The sequence below is a fragment of the Candoia aspera genome, chromosome 1, assembly GCF_035149785.1.
Source record: "Candoia aspera isolate rCanAsp1 chromosome 1, rCanAsp1.hap2, whole genome shotgun sequence".
NCBI classification, from domain to species: Eukaryota; Metazoa; Chordata; class Lepidosauria; order Squamata; family Boidae; genus Candoia; species Candoia aspera.
In genome coordinates, this window is record NC_086153.1 from 256,801,599 (window position 1) to 256,822,073 (window position 20,475).

At 40.4% G+C, this 20,475-nt stretch overlaps 1 protein-coding gene across 2 annotated transcripts in view; it reads right to left on the bottom strand.

Annotated features, from left to right (window-relative positions):
* The window catches only part of BBOX1 (gamma-butyrobetaine hydroxylase 1), a 49,856-nt gene that overhangs the window by 17,102 nt on the left and 12,279 nt on the right, over positions 1 to 20,475 (bottom strand). For both annotated transcript variants that reach the window (XM_063289556.1, XM_063289557.1), the window contains exons 2-4: positions 16,851 to 17,310; positions 16,137 to 16,254; positions 923 to 1,121 (exon numbers count right to left, since the gene is read on the bottom strand). In XM_063289556.1, coding sequence (XP_063145626.1) covers positions 923 to 1,121; positions 16,137 to 16,254; positions 16,851 to 17,240 — 707 coding nt within the window. In that variant the 5' untranslated portion in view covers positions 17,241 to 17,310. The remainder of the gene's footprint in view (positions 1 to 922; positions 1,122 to 16,136; positions 16,255 to 16,850; positions 17,311 to 20,475) is intronic.

Below are 20,475 nucleotides of genomic sequence, written 5' to 3' on the forward strand. Positions count from 1 at the left end.
CTACTGCTAACTGTAGCATTGCAGGTTAAAAATATATGGACGTTTATTCTATGCCAATCACTAGTTCACCTGAAATGTTAACCCTGTTATTTACCTCATGTGCAGCAGCCTGCAAATCATATGATGGTGACAACCCCTTTGTATGGCCCTGGATCTCCCAAAATTATATTGCTAAATTTCAGTGGCAAAGTGCCAAGAAATAGAGGCACAATTTCCTGCTGTTTCACATCAAAAACAAGATAAAACAGACTGTAAGCCTGCTTGTAGGCTTAACACACCAAAATCCAGATAACAACCAAATGGAAACATAGTTTTGCTGTCATCTATTGGTCATCTGGATTATTCCAGCCCAGATGTGTTAGTTTTATCTCAGATAAGGAAGCTCTGCTCTCTGCTTCTCTCCTTGGGTTAGCTGTGAGGATATTAAAAATGTCTATTTTCACTAAAGATTAATGACAGATATTATGTCATCTCAAACTTTTGCTAGTGGTAACTTCACAAATCATGATATGAAGTTGCTTTGTTTCCAAAGACTGTAATTAAAATTCATCAGTTTTTTCCCATTCAAAACTATTAAGTTGCTAATAATTAAACATGGATTTTTAAAAATTAATTTCCAAATCCTCCCTTATAGTCCTGGAAGAGGCCAAGCAATATACGATTCTTCTCTGTCTGGATGTTTAAGGTTAAACCATGATTTGTGTTACACCTGAATACTGAATATAATTGAAGCTATCTCTGGACTGAATGAAATGCCTCTATTCTACTAGGATCTTATCTGATTGCATTAATATCAGAAATGTGAAGAAAATTGCAACTCAATATTTATATACATTTATTCTTCCCTCTGCCCCAAAAGGGGTTACATGCTTAGAAGTGGCAAAGTCACATCATTTTCAGAAACAAAAATGTACTAACTTACCCATAAAATGTGAGGCGAAGGAATCCAATCCGTTGCCCAAGCTTCAGAATTTCTCCCTGTTTAATAGGAGCTCCTGTTAGCAGTACAATTCCCACCTTTTTAAGGGTAAGCAACCACTTGTATGCACTTTCATCACTGTGCAACACCTCTTCAAAGGACATAGTAGGGAGTTCAAGATCAGAACCCCAATACTGACGTTCTGTATAAGAAATACATAAATCAGTAATTAAGAACTACTTTTTTAGTATGGAGAATTCCATGTTATTCTATTTTGAACTGACCCCAACTTGGGTTTTGTGTTCAGTTTTGGGTATCACCTTAAATTCAGACAAACTAATTCTGAGAAGGTCAAGGAGAATCAGTGAGCTAGAAACTAAGTCATATGAAGAGAGACTGAAGTAACTGGAAGTATGTAACCTTGAGCAGAGTAGAGTGAGTGGAGGACTTTTAAATCCTAAAATGTTGTTATAAAGATATCTTTTCCATCATTCCAGAGCATAGGACCCAAAATAATGGATTCTGGTTACAGGAAGGCAGATTCTAGGTCAATGTTAAAAAAAAATTCTAGCAGTAAGAACAATTTGGTAGTGGAAGCAATTACTCAGAGAGCCAGGTTGGTATATAATAAGACATTCCTCTTCCATTGTACATGAGGTAGCCAACCTGGTGTGCATAACTGAGACCTGGTGACCTTAGAGGGAGATTGCCCTGCTTTCAGTTATGCCCTTCTGGGTTTAGAGTATAGTAACAACTGTGACTCCAGGGAGAGGGTGAAATGGCAGTTGTCATCAAGGAGCTCTCATGGACTTTTAAAGGCCCTGCTCTGCGGGAAACTGGATATGAGATTCTCTGGATGAAGCTAGGCTGTAGGGAGTGCTTGGGTTTGTTGCTGTTATACTTAGCCTCCCTGCTGTGCACTGACATCTCTGCCTGAGCTGCCAGACTCCATCCCCAGGTTGGTATGGAATCCCCAAGGCTTGTGGTCCTTGGGGACTTCAATCTCCCCCTAGGTGAGGTTGAGGCTGGGTCAACTCAGGGCTTCACATTTACCATGGTAACCAGAGACCCCATCCAAGTAATTGAGAGCCCTATATGTAACAGAGGTCACACACTAAATCTGGTTTTTATTTCAGGGCAGTTGCAATGTAATTTGGCTGTTGAGGATGTTACAATTAATCTCTTGCCATGGTCAGGTAACTCTATAATTGCTTTTTCTCCTACTGGTGCTACCTCCTCCAGCAGGGAAGTAGGACCTATCAGATTAATCCACCACAGACCACTAATAAACCCTGCTGGCTTCCAAAGGAAGCTTGGAATTTTTCCTGAGGTTCTGATGGGCGTTTTAGCTGAGGCTTTGATCACTGCCTGGAACAGGCATGTAACAAGGGCCTTTGACTGGATTGCTGCTATGCGGCCTCTTATTGTTTGCTGATCCTGGAGTGCTCCTTGGTTCTTTGAGGAACTCCAGGAGCTGAAATACCAGAAGAGATGCTTAGAGCTCTGTTGGAGGAAGATGAAGAGTGAATCTAACTGAACACAAGTAAGATCCCACATTAGCAATTACATTGTGGCAGTAAGAATGGCAAAACATTATTTTTCTGCTCTTATTATGTCCATAGATAGCCATCCAGACCCCCTTTTTAAAGTGATCCATACCCTGCTGGGGAGGAATGAATTACAGGACCATCTGCAGAGTCACTATGAAGAATAGTGGCAAATGAAGTAATTAGGATTCGCTTGAACTATGAATGGGCAAGTCCTAATGAGGTGATGGAAGCAAGGTCTTGCATGAGTAGCTGAGATGAACTTGAGTCTGTAAATCCTGAGGAGGTGAAAAGGATCCTTGGAGCTGCTAATCTGACCCTAATCTGACCACCTGTTCATCATGTACATGTCCTTCCTAAAGGCTGCCCAGAAAGTGACATGGTTAGATCCATATTGACGGAGGGGGTGGTGAATCCGATCAAAAGCCTTTGTTGGACCCAACTGTACTGGATAATTTTCATCCCATTTCCAACCTTTCCTTTTTAGGGAAGGTTGTTGAGAAGATGACTGGGCTGTGATTAAAGAGGGCCCTGGTAGAAACTGATTTATCTGGACCCCTTCCAGTCAGATTTCAGGCCTGAACATAGTACTGAGAAGCTCAGGTTACCCTTGTTAATAAGCTTTGGTGGAGCCAGGACAGTAGTGCAACCATAATTTTTCTGTTGCTTTCAATACCACTGACCATGGTATCCTCCTGGTCTGCCTATAGGGATTAGGGACAGGGGCACAGTGTTGCAGTGGTTCACCTACCTTCTCTATGGTTGGATCCAGTTGGTGTTGACAGGAGGGAAGAAATCAAGTCCAAAGCCCCTAGTGTGGGGAATAATTCTCCCGTCTTCAGTTTAACATCTACATGAGGCCATTGGGTGAGGCTATTCATTGGTTTGTGGTCATATATAATCAATATGTGGAGGATAGGAGGATATACAACTGCACATCTTGACTCCAGACCATCCAGGCAATGCTGGAGACTGTTGGAAAGAACAGGCTCAAGCACATCCCTGACAAAACCTAGTAATAATTGGGATTTGGACCACACAGAGGTGGGAATTACTCATCTTTAGTCCTGAACAGGGTTGCACTGCCCTCTTCAGGACTGGTGCACAATTTGGGGGTCTACTTGGATTCACAGCTTCTGGTCAAGGTGGAAGTTTGGCTATGAAGGCCTTCATATAAGTCCACTTTGCGTGTCAGTTGTGCCCCTACCTGGACTGGGAGGCCCTTCAGACCAGCACTCACACTTTGGTCATCTCATGTATGGATTATGACAATGTGCTCTACATGGGGCTGCCCTTGAATGCCACATGGAAGCTGCAACTAGTACAGAATGCAGTGGCATAGGTAATTATGGGCATGCCATGTCATGCTCATGTAACATCTTTGCTTCGTGAGCTGCACTGGTTTCCAGTAGGTTCTGGGTGCAATTCAAGGTGCTAGTTATTACCTTTCAAGCTCTTTATAGCACAGGGCCTGGCTAGCTGTTTTATGTAGTTTCTGCTCAGGTGATATAATCAGACAGAGTAGGCATGCTCCTGTCTCCTCCAAGAAACAGTGTCCTCTAATGGGACCTAAGAAATGAGCTTTCTTTGTCACAGTAGCTGCCCTCTTGACCCCCCTGCCCGGGCTGAGATTTATCTGGCCTCCCTCTGTGTTTAAAAGAACCTTGAAAATTTGGGTTCCCCCCACACCTTGGGTTAGAGTGTTTGGCAGGTCCTGTGTATTTTTCTATTTAGAATGGTTGTTTTTTGCAGGCATTTGGAGTTTTAAACTGTATTAAATCTGTATTTCGTTAGTATTTTTACTGTGCTCTGCCCAGAGTCACTATGGAATTGGACTGCTTTATAAATGTAATGGAACTTTAATAAAATAAATAAAAATAAAACAGTAATTCTATATGAGTATTCAACTAGAAATAATTAAGGAAACAAATGCAGGCAGAAAGCATTTGAGTAACACTGCATGATTATCATGCAAAAAGTCCCGTTTCAAATGTTACTGGTGAACAGACATAAAAAGGACAGGCACTACTGAATAAAATAGCTCTACATTAACTGTTATGTGGAACTCACTGATTTCAGAAGAACAATACCTCCACAGTGATAAACTATCGTAATGTGCAAATGATCTAGTCTACACTAAAGGTATCATATGATCTATATAATGTGTCTTCTCTGTAGCGGTGCCTGCCCTATGGAACAGCCTCTCCACTGAAGTTCAGAAGCCCCCCTACCTTTTTGGCCTTCCAGAAAGCCACAAAGGGGGGGGGGTTCTTCCCCCAGGGACTAAGGCAGGATGTGAACTGAGCCCAGCATATATGCAGCCAATGTGAGGTTGTCATGGTGCCTTAGTTAGTGTGATGGTCTTTAATTTTGTGGGGTTTCTGCTTGTATCTTTTTATATATTTATATTGGTTTGATTGTTAGCCATCCAGGATTATACTCTGGAAGATGGGTGGCCATATAATTTTTTTAAAATAAACAAACAATTCTTTAAAATGTTCTATTTCCCAACTATCTAGAAAAGTTGCAAAGTTCCTCATCAAGATGTACAAGATAAAGAACTGAATTTCTAAAGAGGATCTCTCTCACAATGTGGTTGTAGCTTTCTGTCAGCCTCTCATGAAATGACACAGCTGGAGGAATTCTATCTGCCAAAAGGAAAAGCTTTTCTCATTGTTAAAATATAGAGAAGGGCTAAATTTCAAAAGTAACATTTGGGAAATTTCTCAGGAAAGCAGTTTGTTCTTTTACTGCATATATAATGTTGCAAAATGTAAATAATTGCAAGCTTTTAAATAAAATCTGAAAAAAAGCTTTGTGCAGTTTACAAAAAAACTAAAGTATAGCGTAATTGAACTAATTATTGCAGTTGAAGAAGACACCTTTTGCTCTTCATTACACAGGGAATTCCAAATCATTCCCATCTCAGATATTTCTTGGTTCAGACATGAATGTTTAGAAGTACCCTTTCAGGAACCTCTAGGTTTAGAAACAGTCTTCCTGGAATATCATTTTGGGGCAGGGAGGGTTAAAAAATGTGTGTCTGTTGCTGTCTTCATGACTAGTGACTTCCTCAAGCTGTTGGATAAAACAGATTATTTATCTGATGGAACAGGGCTCTTTAGATGGTTGTGTGCTTTCCCAGGAACAATAAAGAACCCAAGATTTACTTTTAGCAATGGCTGTGATAGTACTTCACTATTGAAAAGGATCATGCAAGAAAAGAAACAACTGCATCTTTCTAATATAAAATGGCAGTTGCATAAAACATGTCAAGATTCAGAGCCAGGAGAAACATATGCTACATCTGTGTGCTCGTGCAGTATGTGTATATGCAGATCTTTAAAAAGGTGACGTGATTTCCCTGGAATTTCTCTTTTCCATTTTAGAAAGCACTCTATAATAACAGACAGCCAAGGGATTTAGCTAGGTATTCTTTGCCAGTTGCTTTTATTGCTAAGCTGTCAGTTAGATTTTGACAAGAGAACATCTCTTGCAGGGTTCCTTTGGGGGAGATTGAGGCCAAAATCGACATGGTGGAGGCAAGCATATTTGTGGTTCCCATGTTGGCCTGGCTTTCGTACAGAGTGAGATATATGGGCTGATTTTTACAGTTAAGACTGTAAGTGGGTGAGTGGAGATGAACTCTCTATCCTTCCGTTGCTTCTTCAACCTTGTCCTGTCTGAGTCTAATGGGAGGGAAATGGGGGGAATAGGATACCTCAAATGATAGGAGGATTTAGTTCCTTTGAATGACAACTCCCTTTTCCATTTTATATCTGAATTGGACAAACAAACAAATAAACCAGCACGATAATCACCAATGTGTTTAGTCTGGCCACAGTAGACCCTGTGCTAATATTTCAAGTTTAACATGAAGAAAAAGAAGCACAGCTGAAATTAGAAATAAAAACTTGATTATAATGTGCTCTCAAACACTGAAAAAGGATGTAGAAAAGGGACTATTTATGAGGTACAGTACATGTTATGAAGTACAGCAACCCTCCCCAGCTTCATGCCCTCTTGGACTGTAACTTCCAAAATTCACAGCTAGCATGATACTGGCTAAGAATTCTGGAGCTGTAATGTAGCACATCTCAAGGAATCATGGTGGGGGAAAGATGGAATACAGAGGCAGAAAGCTTAACAGGTGATGCTTTTGCTCCAGGTATACCAATTCATAAATCAAAGAAAAATGTGGAAAGTTTTAATGAAAGCACCTAATTAAAGTAACATTCAAAGTTCCCCCTTCTGCTCTGTGAGGGATTACAACTCAATAGCAGTGTACATGTTTTGCATGCGGGACATACTGGGCTCGGTCACTGACATCCCCATGTAAAAGTACAGCTTTCACACCCTCTTCCAGGCTGTGCAAAAGCTGTGGTAAGATACTCATACAGGAAAGTTACTTTTAAAAATTATGCACACAAAATAAGCTTTAAAACCAATAGCATGGATGTTTTAACAGCAATTAATTGGCTATTATGGGGAAAAGGAAGAATTTCCAGCAGTTATGGCTCAACCATGACAAACTGGTATCAAACATTTCCATTTCCTATAACAAAAGATTTACAAGTATTTCAATACTGCTAAAAAGGAACAGTAAGGCATGAATCTGTCCCTCATTTCCCTTCTAGTTTCTGTACCTCTATTTCCCTTTCAACTTTTAAAAAAGTTTTCAATACCTTTGTAAGTTTTAATCCTTATCAGATAGTTCTTTATTGCCATGGACTGAAAGCTACTTATAAATATACCAGATACAATTCTATTTTTTAGAATTAAGTAGCTAAAGTCAGCTGGCCACAGATATTAAAGAGAGATGAAACATCTATTTTGCCATTTCTTATACTTGGTCTAAATTTTCTTGTTATATACCAATTACAGACATTTGATAATATTGTCACTTTGGCATCAATGTCAATTTTTATAGGTTGCAAACTATTTTTTTAGTCTTGAAAATGAGAAGGCAGCATTTTTATTCTACTAAATTATGCTTGCTGTATCTACATAGCCTTTCTATACAGGTAGTCCTCATTTAGTGACCACAATTGGGACCAGCAACATTTCCATTTCCTATAACAAAAGATTTACAAGTATTTCAATACTGCTAAAAAGGAACAGTAAGGCATGAATCTGTCCCTCATTTCCCTTCTAGTTTCTGTACCTCTATTTCCCTTTCAACTTTTAAAAAAGTTTTCAATACCTTTGTAAGTTTTAATCCTTATCAGATAGTTCTTTATTGCCATGGACTGAAAGCTACTTATAAATATACCAGATACAATTCTATTTTTTAGAATTAAGTAGCTAAAGTCAGCTGGCCACAGATATTAAAGAGAGATGAAACATCTATTTTGCCATTTCTTATACTTGGTCTAAATTTTCTTGTTATATACCAATTACAGACATTTGATAATATTGTCACTTTGGCATCAATGTCAATTTTTATAGGTTGCAAACTATTTTTTTAGTCTTGAAAATGAGAAGGCAGCATTTTTATTCTACTAAATTATGCTTGCTGTATCTACATAGCCTTTCTATACAGGTAGTCCTCATTTAGTGACCACAATTGGGACCAGCAACTTTGTTGTTAAGTGAAGCGGTCGTTTAGTGAAACTACAACTGTGCTTATGATCTTACTTCAGCTTTTCCTTACTTTACAGACCTGTGAAGGTCATAAATGCAAGGACTGGTTGCAAAGTTATTCTCCATTACCATTGTAACTTTGAATGGTTGCTAAATGAGGCAGTCACTAAATGAGGATGACATGTAAGGAAGAAACAGTTCTGCAGGATCTGGGAACTGGAAATATTACAAAGTGAAAAGGTGTTAAATGAATTATAGACTCCAAAGGCTGTGGCTTGCAACTTCAAAATAAGCAGTTTAGAGCTGTCTGTAAACTATTTGACAAAAGACAGAAGGAACTGGAACAAAAGGCCATTCTTCACTAGGAACTTACCCCAATCTTTTAATATCCACCCCAATAGTTCAGAACTATCATTGTGGAATAAAAGGAGAAAGATACCTGAACTAAATCTAAAATAGATCACCATCTCACTTATACACCAAATAAGTATGAATGTAACAAAGCATTATCCTGATCAGAAAGTTGATGAACCTAGCCTACAATGTTAGCTTTCCTATCAACTAAAATTCTATTTCCAGGGACTTTATCCCTCTCCCCAGTCTAGATCCCTTTTCTAACTTCACAGTGGTTTAAATGTAAAGACTGTATCACCATAACCAGTCCTATTAAATAAATATATTTGCCCAATTACTAAGGATTTTTCTTGGGAAAATATGACAAATACCATCAAAAGGCTAATAAAGAACATTTTAAAAAATACATACATACACACATCATTTTTGACCTTCATAAACAGCAGCCATCTACAATTGCCCTAAACTGCACTATCTCTACATGTGAAGTACATAATATCCTGTTTTGGACAGAAAAGGGTCAGAAACTGGTGGTCTCTGGGCACACTCCACACCTAACAGTGTGCTATCTGGCCTTCATGACTGCAAATTAGAAGCAACAAGTGAATCTGTGGATGTGCCAATAGATAGTGATGATGTCATACTTTAAGTGGTTTGCTAGGAATATAGTATGGGATGCTGGTCTTCAGCCCTTCCCTAACCCTCTACAGAGCTGCTGAACAATGACATGCTGGACATTATATTGGCCTCTTTCCCAGTTTATAGACTATGATTCCCTATATAAAACTATTTAATAGCTTACAAATAATATACTTTCATTGTGTAAACTGTTCGACTTCTGAGTTAAGAGTTTGTTGTGCCAATCCATTATGGTGTTTATTACATTGCAATGTACCAATGGAAATTAGTTTAAATTAGATTATTTCTCTGGAAATGTGTAATATACTTTTCAGTTTACAAAAATTCTCAAACCAGAGAATAGGAAAAAAACCCCATGATTTAAAATTTCAATAAACCATTAGAGCTGGTACAGCATCTCTTTTCTAACAGAGAAAAAGAACCCCCCAAAATATAGCTCAGATAAACATCCATTAAACTTTCCTAAATAAAAATATTTTAGCAGCCTATTTAAGTGGGCCAGGTTCCTCAACTGCTGAATCTCAGTTGTTAATAAATTCCATAAATCCAGACCCAGAGCTGAAACTGTTCTGTTAGTTGTTTCTGATCATTTGATCTTTTATAGAGTTGGCATCTTCAGCAAAGGATCGTTACCTTGTCGTGGTGCTGGAGCTTGAGCACCTCAATGATGCCATGAGATAAACCGTGAAGGGCCACCCAAGACGGGAAGGTCATGACAGAGAGGTCGGACTAAATGCGATCCCTGGGGAAGGTAATGGCAACCCACCCCAGTATTCACCCATCATCAGTATTTTTCAATTGAACAACAGCAAATCTCCAGAATATTAGGTAGCAGGTTTTACCAGCCCTATCTGGAAATGCTATGGGGTTCATCTGAGAGTAGGATCAAAGACCTATATTTCAACAACTAACACCTAAAATTAACTATAGAAAAACAATCATGAGAATCACGATTAGCAGTCAGCCAGCACTAGGACATTTCTTTTGATGTGTGTTCTCCATTTTGTACCTGCTTACTCTCTTCTAATTCCTTCCTCTCCAAACTCTGCTCTGTGAGGGGGTTAAAAAAAGAAAAAAAAAGTGGATCAAGCACAGGACAGTGTGTACTAACTGACTCTAATGGCAAACTCATGATTGAGAGAGAGACACTGTGAAGATTGTATATGGGAACCTTGGTCGCAAAATCATTTTTTCAGCTTTGTCGTGACTTCAAACGGTCACTGCACAAAGCAGCCAGTAAGCAAGGTCTACCTGTATCTAAAAAATAACATTACTGGATAGGAATTAAATTGTCTGATTAGCTCTGAATCAAGACAAACATATAGCATATACAAGGTTCTATATATTAATTTTGCTTGTTGGATAGATAGTTATACAGAGAAAAATGTATCAATCTTCAGAAAAGACTGTCCATTTAAGTTAGTAAAGAAAGCATAGCAATTCATGGGTAAATACATAATGGGGAAGCTCCCAGGCTGAATTTCTGAGACTGGGATAATCCCACTCATGTAACAGTGGGGAGATATAAATAAAGTCACCATGTGGAATTGGTGTAATATCTGCATTGAGCAATAAACCTGAAATCAGGGTCAATCCAGAAGATGGAAGACATATTGAACATTTATATTGCTGAAGTTTTATTTCTGTAATTTCAATTATTATTGTCTCCCTTACTGACTGCATTATTGTTGAAATCATATGTTCACTACCCTCTCCTTTCAGCATGCACATTGTTTCCACTCCTTAACCACACTCAGTATAATTTCCACTTTGCTACTGAAAATTTAATTACTAAGAAATGCTAAAAAGACAGGTTCTGACAGGAAACTTCTTCGTTTCACGGCAGCTCTGTATTGAAAAATGTTTTTATCTTTCAAACAATTTGGAGGCAACTTTAACAGATTAGATTTCAGAAGGAAGTCCAATGGAACTCATTCATGACTTTCAAAACCAATTTTGTCATTACTGATGAAAAACAGATCTATGACAAGGTAAATGGACTTTCTAGAAGATTCATTAGAAGCTCTAGCACTTTTCATGTCCCCCAAGAATGTGTCATTCATTAGATTAACTAATTCTATCAAAGTTTTTCCCCCTCTGGAGAATATCTGCCTATTACTGGCTGATTACATGAAGTGCATCAAAGAGAAAGTCCTTTGTTAACCAATTGTGAAGGGTTTTTTTTATTTCATTCAGACATGAGATTCTTCAACCATCAGCCTGAATGGCCCAGTACAGCATCAGATGGCCCATTCCACTGATTGTGCATTTCAGCTATAAAGGAGAAGCAAGCAGATAGAGTACTTGGGTCTCTGATGTCTGTTCCTCCCACCCCAGCCCCTAAAGTATGTTACCTTCTTGAGTACTTGAGAATTAGAAAAAAACAATATTTGAAAGTAGCAACAAAGATTTGTAGTAAAGTGCAGCAGAAAGTATGGGTACCTCCTCTTTCTCATTTTTGATTGCAGAGGCACAGTTAGACCTTAGATTATTAAAGAACAGATTTGTGCAGAAGACCACAACTGTTGCTCCCAAAGAAAACAGAAGAGCCCTGTCTCCCCAACTTTGTAGAATTGCCTCTTTGGTTCTGCCCCTTTAGCCTATGCGTATAAGGAATGATAACAAAGGCTGGGTGACTTGGTACAGGTTTTTTCAGAAGCAGAGTAACTGATGGTATCTGTTTCCCTTCATAGCGGTTTTTAAAATACTTTCTTTAAAATTGATTCTAGCAAGTTTCTTTTTAAACTTATAAAAAAAAACTTTTTTAAACTTATAAAAAAAAATACAACATCCAGTTAGAGTTGAATCTTAAAAAAGTATCCTAACAATATTCTCCCTCAATTTACAGTATCCTGTACCACCCCAAATTTGCTTTAGTAGAGAGGGGGATTAGAAGGAAGAGGAATTCCCACTATCCATATAAATATCAGCTCATGAAGTGCATCTTTCATATATGAAATGAATCCACATAAAAGAATACAGCTAGTTGTATTTTCCTTTTCTTCCCAAACCTGGAGTATTAAAAAGAAAGCAATATTCCCAATATTACTATGAATATTAATATTACTGTGTGCTCGTATTAAGAAAAAAGAAAAGAAAAAGGGAATATATTTGTATGTGAGAGCAGAGTGCTGTTATTCCTCTCTTACTTAAGGCCCGATCCTATGAACACCTCCTAAAAAGCCTCTCCTGTCTATTGATCTATTGATGTGAGAATGAGAAGGATCAAGGGACAAATAATTTGTGGTCAGCAGCATTTTATTCGCATTCCTTTTATTGCCTGGGACTTATATACAGCTCCTATGTAGTAAGACTCTGAGTGGCTTATATTTGAGATCTGAAATGCAAAGATAAGGAAGCTAGAGGAGATGTTACTGGATCTGCTGGTAGAAAGCCACATAAGGCTGTTGATGATTCTGGTATCTGAAGCAGGGCACAGAGAAGGAAGTATGAACAAAAGCAGGTAGTTACAGTGGTGAACATCCTTTATTCCCAGAAGGAGAACCAGTAATTTTTCAGGTGCTGGTTAGGGTTAGGTTAACCCTGTGGTAGGGTGACATCTTGAATGATTGTCAATGTCACCTTCTTTGGACACTCCAACTAGCCCTTCCATGTGCATCTCAGAATCAACTGTAGTCTACTTATGTTTTATTAGCAGAGTTGCAGCTTCCTTAATTCCTGCTATTGATTTATGCTTGATTTTTTTTAAGTGATAAATCCTTGGTTAGTTAGAAACCTTTATTTTAAACATTAGATATTATGAAATGCTTGTATATTAAATTATAAACTATATTACCTAAATTGGTGTATAGCATTTAGTTGTTTGATTTCACAATGTGTGATATAAAAATATTTAAAGCAAGTGAAAACATGTGTTCTTTTCATACTTCTGTTAATCAGCAAAAATGAATGCTGTGGGATGGAACTGAAAGACCCCATTGCTCCCTAGAGACTAAGAGAGGGTAGCTCTCTCCGTCATAAGTCTTGACCTAAATAATCCGAGCCTCTGTTAAAAAAAAAAAATCTAAGGAAAATTCCATAAATCAATTCACTTTAAGAAGCCATTTCCTTTCCTGGAATTTGGTGTAACAACATTATGTTAATGGACAGGTTAACAGAGGCCGTTTATATTATTCAATTAAGGCATTTATGACTTTTTTTTTTTTACTGCTGTCAAGGGAAGAGCTGGGTTTCTGAATTGTGAAAACCTCTAGCTACAGAACAAAATAGCTTCTGTATTTCATGTTCTCTTTCATTCTGTCCTCTCTTCTTTTGCATTCACAGCAAAATAAGAATGTTATTTAACTATCCTTAAATAACAACATAGGTAAAGGTAAAGGTTTCCCTTGACATTAAGTCCAGTCATGTCTGACTCTAGGGGCCGGTGCTCATCTCCATTTCAAAGCTGAAGAGCCGGCGTTTGTCTGTAGACAGTTCTGTGGTCATGTGGCCGGCATGACTACACGGAACGCCGTTACCTGCCCGCCGAAGCGGTACCTATTAATCTACTCACATTTGCATGTTTTCGAACTGCTAGGTTGGCAGGAGCTGGGACTAGCAACGGGAGCTCACTGTCACGCGGATTCGAACCGCCAACCTTCCGCTCAGCAGCTCAGTGGTTTAACCCACAGCACTACCATGACCCTCAATAACAACATACCTGTTTATTAACTGGCTATATAGAAAGCCAGGCTCCAAGTCTATAGCAATCTCATCTACCAAGTACAGGGATCAGCAAACTACAGCCCAAGGGCCAAATCTGGCCTCCTACCTGTTTTTGTATGGCCCTGAGCTAAGAATGGACAGGCAGGTGAACGGCAGATCACCACACCTAAGTCTCAGCCAAACTCCCAGGGTGATGGGCAGGGCTGAGGGCTGGGTGTTCAGGGCTGTGGCGGCAGCCTATCAGCAGCTTCCTTGCTGGCAGGCTGGTGCCATCCAATGGCTGCTGTGCTCTTTGGCCTGCAAACCTGCGAGATGTGCCCATGGAGGTGGAGGAGGGGCAGGATCTACCTCTTTACAGAAAAAGTTTGCTGACCTCTGATCTAGAGGTACGTACTTTCAAATGATACCTCTTTTTACAGCTGTATAGAACCTTAATACAGAAAATTGTAATGAATGTTTCTCCCGGAGGTACACCATGGCATGTTCTTTCCTTTCTGTGAAGTGAGATCTGTTATTTCTCTCTAATAGCTCTTACTCTAGGTGGTTATCTTCCTCAAGGAAACATGCCAGGATAGTCTTTTCATCTGCAATCTACAATTCATTAAAGAGACTGCCTTAAATTTGGATTATCGTGAAAGATACAACATAACCACCTACATGAATCAATGAATAATCACTCAGTCAGACACTGCAGGAGGAGAGCCATGTTCGTCCATGGTGCCAAAAGCTCAGAAGGAATATGGGAGCAATTCTTTTGATGAATAAATTTTATTAAAAGGCTTAAGCAGAAAGGTGTAAGGTAAAGGAAGAGAAGATAGTTGCAAAGACACTCTATGGCAGATCTCAAAGTGACTGTTTTGGAAAAACAGAAGTAACAGCATCATCAAGTAAGAAATTGCTGAACTTACATACTGTACAACAAAAGGTTTCAGACAATCCCAAAAGGTCTCAACAAACACAACAAACTTTTTAACACATTACAATGTTATTTGATAAGACACTTATAATCTGTCTCACATGTAACCTACATCTGCACAACCAGCCCATCTTCCCTCCTTCTCCCTCCTACCTTCTCTCCCCACCTCACCCCAATTTAAATCCTACAATACTCTGTGCATCTGATGAAGTGAGCTGCAGCTCATGAAAGCTTATGCTTTTTAATTAAATTTAAATTTAAATTAATTTAATTTAAACGTTAGTCTGAAAAAGTACTGCCAGATTCCTTCTGATTTTTAGCCAGTCAGTGATCCTTCCTCTTCCTGATATCTTCAAGCTACTTTGTACAGGATACAAATTCACTTGGTTCTTAAAAGGCAAGAGTTGGTGCCAGTTTTAAGGAAAAGCAAGATAAATGTACACAGAAAAATAATAATGGTGTACTGCTATACCCATAGTTCTGCACTATGATAATACACTACAATAATACGATTTGAGAAGTAATAATTCTCAAATCATCAACAGTGCCATTATTATCATTAGCCCAACGGCTGCAACTCTAAAGCCTTTCATATACTGATGCAAAAGTTTGTAGAGAGTCAAAAATGAAGAAAATGGAGCAGCATTACAGTATGTTATTAAACATAAATATATTCACAGAACCAGTGCACTTTGACTACCTAGATAGCAATGTTTTTCATTAACCAGAAAGTCAATATTTGGTTTTATTACTCAGTTGATATGTAATATTTTTATTTAAGATTGTATCTAGAATGATATAATCTAGGAATCCTATCCCATTAAGAACTGCCAAATACTGTTTTTCTTTCCTTTCTTTCTTTTCTTTCCTTGCCAAACAGAAAGATATTTTGTTCTTTTTCTCATTCTCTTCTTCTCAGAATGAGAATCTTCTCTCTCCTGGCCTAGCAGAATCCATCCTTCCTTTGCTTAACAGTGAAAACTTGCTTACTTGTGGTCTTTCCCATCCTCATGTGGCAGAGAGACCCCTACAGTGTGGCAGTGAGATCTAGCCCAACTTAGCTGCCTCCTCCTTTCCTCCCTTAGGTAGACCCAGCCTCCTGGCCTATCTTCCCTAACAGAGCCTCATTTCTCACTCTCTCTCCTTATAGCTGCCTCAGAAGCAGTACCTGCCACAGTAAGAGATTCTCATACAGCAGCACTGCCTGGTCTGATAGGCTTTGAGGTGCCAACTGCACAGCCCAGTGGACCCTACTCTGCTGTTACCAGGAGACCTGCTGAGTTAAGCCTGGGAGAGTCGTAAGGCTGCTCCTTCCCTGGAACACACATCATGACCTAGACTGTGCATCTATGCAGTGTTTGGCACTCTGGCCTTCCTAGGTAGGATCCCCAGTGCCTATAACATATTGTTGTAGGTCATGGAAAATGACTCGGAATGCTGCATGTGGCTTACAGGCCATGAGTTTGAGACTCTTGCCTTAATACTTTATTGCTACAATGACATGAATTCTTACCTGAGAAAAATAATTCTTCTTGTGTTTTTGCTCTAGCTTGGTCAGAAAAACACCTTTTCTTCAACCATTCAGCTTCAAATTCACTGGTGTGGTCATCTGGCCATACAATATTTACCTTCTTCCATGAAATAGAAACAAACATTGAAAGCCATGAATCTGGATTGCATGTAACACAATTTGAATGCAGTTTATTCCAAATTGCTTCATGGAGTTCACTTGGCCTTGCAAAGAATGCAAGGCCATGTGAACTCCATACAAGTGAACTTTTTGTATCCTTGCAAAGAACCAAGTTTAACAGACACAGCAGCAAAGTGTCTGTTATAAAGCATTAGGAAACAAAAAGGAAGCACACAGTTACAGGATGAGAGATAACTGGCTTGGTAAAAATAGTTGTTAAAAAGATATTGGAATAGCAGTAGACTCCAGAAAATATAAACCAGCAGAATGATGTGGTAGCAGAAAGGCAGATTTTAGGCTGCATCAACAGAAGTCTAACTTCCAAATCATGGGAAGTGTTCAATTTTATTTTGCTTTGGTCAAAACAACTTGAGTCAAAACACCTTGAATCACATGTCCAGCTCAGTGTACCACCCTTTAAGAAGGGCAGTGAGGATGATCAGTGGACTAGAAATTAAATCTGGTGAAGAGCAAGTGAAGGTGGATACAAAAACAATGGTTTTATTACAATCACACACATACACATGCACTCTTTACCTTTTTCTGTTCTGTCAAAGTGACATCCTTCACCTTGATACTGATATCTAGATTTTCCAGAGGCAGCTTGCGTGCTTTAGCAGAGTGTAAGAAACAGTCTGGGCACTGGCAATTGTCTCGTAGCCACACTGAAGGGTAAAGGCTCTCACTTCCATCCTCCCAATGAACACAGATAAACTGTTTTTTCTCTAGAGTTTCTACTTTCTGAATAGCTGGTCTGATATTGAAGGTCTGAACTGCCTGTGCTACCCTAGATGAACATAGCCAAGGCTTGCTCAATGAGAAATACTTTTGATAACTGGGCTTGCCCTTTGGTGTTTGCAGCAGAATTTGAGAACAGGATTCAAAAAGTTTTGTTCTTAACACATTCTTAGCAATTAATGTCCACATCTTTAGTTTCACTTGTTTGGTCTTCCCTTCATCAATGCCTTGCCCCTATGAAAATTGTCTTCCATCAGTTCTGTAAGGAAAAAAAACATGTTTTGAATGGTTAGAAGGAAGAAGATTCTATTTGAACGAGTGTTTCTGCTTCCAGTCAATCCCTGCCCCCTACTCTCCACCCCCATCTAAGATATAATATAGCTTTTCTGTCTGTATTTCTGAGTGTTAATTGTGTCCTGTTAAAGGGAGGAATTCTTTCAAATACTGAGTACAAAAGTATTTGCTCCTAATAATAACTTTAGGTATTTTTTATTAATTTATATTCATTTTACAGAGAGGACTTGAATGCCCTATGGATAGAAAAGCAGAATATAAATTCAAATGATAAAAAATAAATAACACAATTTCGGAAGCAAGGCATCAAGCAGCTGTAACAAACATAAGTGCTTTTAAATACATTTGGTAAGGCTGTATCTTCAGCAAAGGATCGTTACCTTGTCATGGTGCTGGAGCTTGAGCACCTCAATGATGCCATGAGCTAAACCGTGAAGTGCCACCCAAGACAGGAAGGTGATGACAGAGAGTCAGACTAAATGCGACCCCTGGGGAAGGTAATGGCAACCCACCCCAGTATTCTTGCCGTGAAAACTAAATGGATCAGTACAACCAGAGATATGTCGGTATACCATCGGAAGATGAGACCCCCAGGTCGGAAGATGGTCAAAATGCTACTGGGGAGGAACAGAGGATGAGTTCAACTAGCCCCAGATGTGATGACGCAGCTAGCTCAAAGCCGAAAGGACGGCCAGCGGCCAACGGTGCTGGTGGTGAACGGCGAATCCAATGTTCTAAGGATCAACACACCATTGGAACCTGGAATGTAAGATCTATGAGCCAGGGCAAATTGGATGTGGTTATTGGTGAGATGTCAAGATTAAAGATAGACATTTTGGGTGTCAGTGAACTGAAATGGACTGGAATGGGCCACTTCACATCAAATGACCACCAGATCTACTACTGTGGACAAGAGGACCACAGAAGAAAGGGAGTAGCCTTCATAATTAATAGTAAAGTGGCTAAAGCAGTGCTTGGATACAATCCAAAAAACGATAGAATGATCTCAATTCGAATTCAGGGCAAGCCATCTAACATCACAGTGATCCAAATATACGCCCCAACCACAGATGCTGAAGAAGCTGAAGTAGAGCAGTTCTATGAGGATCTGCAGCACCTACTGGACAATACACCTAAAAGAGGTGTTATTTTCATCACAGGAGACTGGAATGCTAAGGTGGGCAGTCAAATGACACCTGGAATTACAGGTAAGCATGGCCTGGGAGAACAAAATGAAGCAGGACATAGGCTGATAGAATTTTGCCAAGACAACTCAATCTGCATAACAAACACTCTCTTCCAACAACCTAAGAGACGGCTTTATACATGGACTTCACCAGATGGACAACACCGAAATCAGATTGACTACATCCTTTGCAGCCAAAGGTGGCGGACATCTATACAGTCAGTAAAAACAAGACCTGGAGCTGACTGTAGTTCAGATCACGAACTTCTTCTTGCACAATTTAGGATCAGACTAAAGGGATTAGGGAAGACCCACAGATCAGCTAGATATGAGCTCACTAACATTCCTGAGGAATATGCAGTGGAGGTGAAGAATAGATTTAAGGGACTGGACTTAGTAGATAGGGTCCCGGAAGAACTATGGACAGAAGTTCGCAACATTGTTCAGGAGGCGGCAACAAAATACATCCCAAAGAAAGAGAAAACCAAGAAGGCAAAATGGCTGTCTGCTGAGACACTAGAAGTAGCCCAAGAAAGAAGGAAAGCAAAAGGCAACAGTGATAGGGGGAGATATGCCCAATTAAATGCAAAATTCCAGAAGTTAGCCAGAAGAGATAAGGAATTATTTTTAAACAAGCAATGTGCGGAAGTGGAAGAAGACAATAGAATAGGAAGGACAAGAGACCTCTTCCAGAAAATTAGAAACATTGGAGGTTGTCATGCGCTGCCTACCTCTGAATAACGTTCAGACGCTGGTTTGCAAAGCAGGTTCTGGTTTATTTCAGGGTAGGTACAACGTTGGTAGAAAAAAGCTGAGAGTGACAGGAGCGCGCCGGTGCGGGGTTTAAATACCCCGCGCCGGTCAGCGCCCCCTCGCTCTCGGTCACGTCACCCCCCTTTGTCCCATGCGTTGCCCTGCCATTGGTTGAGGGTTTCCGGGATCGCCCATCCTCAGGTTTCCATTCTTCTGCTGATTGCTTTCAGCTGGGCGATCCCCGTTGTATTGCCGCTGATGGCTTGGGTGGCTCCGTGATTCGTTTAGCTATTGTTTGTTAGCTGTTAGTCGTTGTGGGTTGATGGCTACTTAACTTGTGCCCCTTCACTTATTTCCTTGTCATTGTCATGAGTGCCATTGCGCTGATGACTTTAGCTCAACGGCACTCATGACATACTGCCCCCTTTTCGAATAGTGTTCTCCCCCGGTTTTCTTGGTTTTCCCCGTGGAGCTGTCAAAACGCCACATTTTTTTTTTTTTTTTTTTTTAAGGTTCCCGCCGGAGTAGTTGTCGCCCCTCCCTTTGCTCCTCCCTCTACCACGTGCCTTCCCAGGGTGTGTCCATGGTGCGCATGCTCGGGTTCTGACCTGGCGTGCGCATGCTCCAACCACACCCTGTTTGTTTGGCTCAGTTCAGCGAGGCGAGAGGCGTGGCTGGTCGGGTGCTGCTCAGCTCCAGGTAGGGCCCTTCTTTTCTTATTTAGAGTGCGTCGCCTTTGTTGTGTCTCCTGGGCGTTGCCCCCAGGTTGCCCTGTTGACTTGCTTGCCACTCCCCCGCAGCCGGGGGGCGGGGGGAGGGTGCTGGCGATCGTTTGTCACCACCCCGTGGGCCCGGGGCGGGGGGAGTGAGTCCCGGGGGGGGGAAGGTCCACCCAAGTCGCGGGCTTGGGGGGGGCCCTTTCCCTTGGGGCACGGGAGGCGGGGGGGGGCCTGCGCGGGGGGGGTTGGTTTTGCTGACCTTGATTGCGGTTTGTCGGGGTATGCCCGGTGAAATGCTCTGGTCAGGTCAGGCGCGTTAACGTTGTGCGCCGCCACCCATTCCGGGTGGGGGAAGTGTTTCCACCTGACCAGATAGTGTAGAGTTCCTCGTTGCTTGCGGGAGTCGAGGATGTCCCTGATCTCGAAGTGGTGTTGCCCGTCGATCATTAGCGGTGCGGGCTGTGGCGTGCTT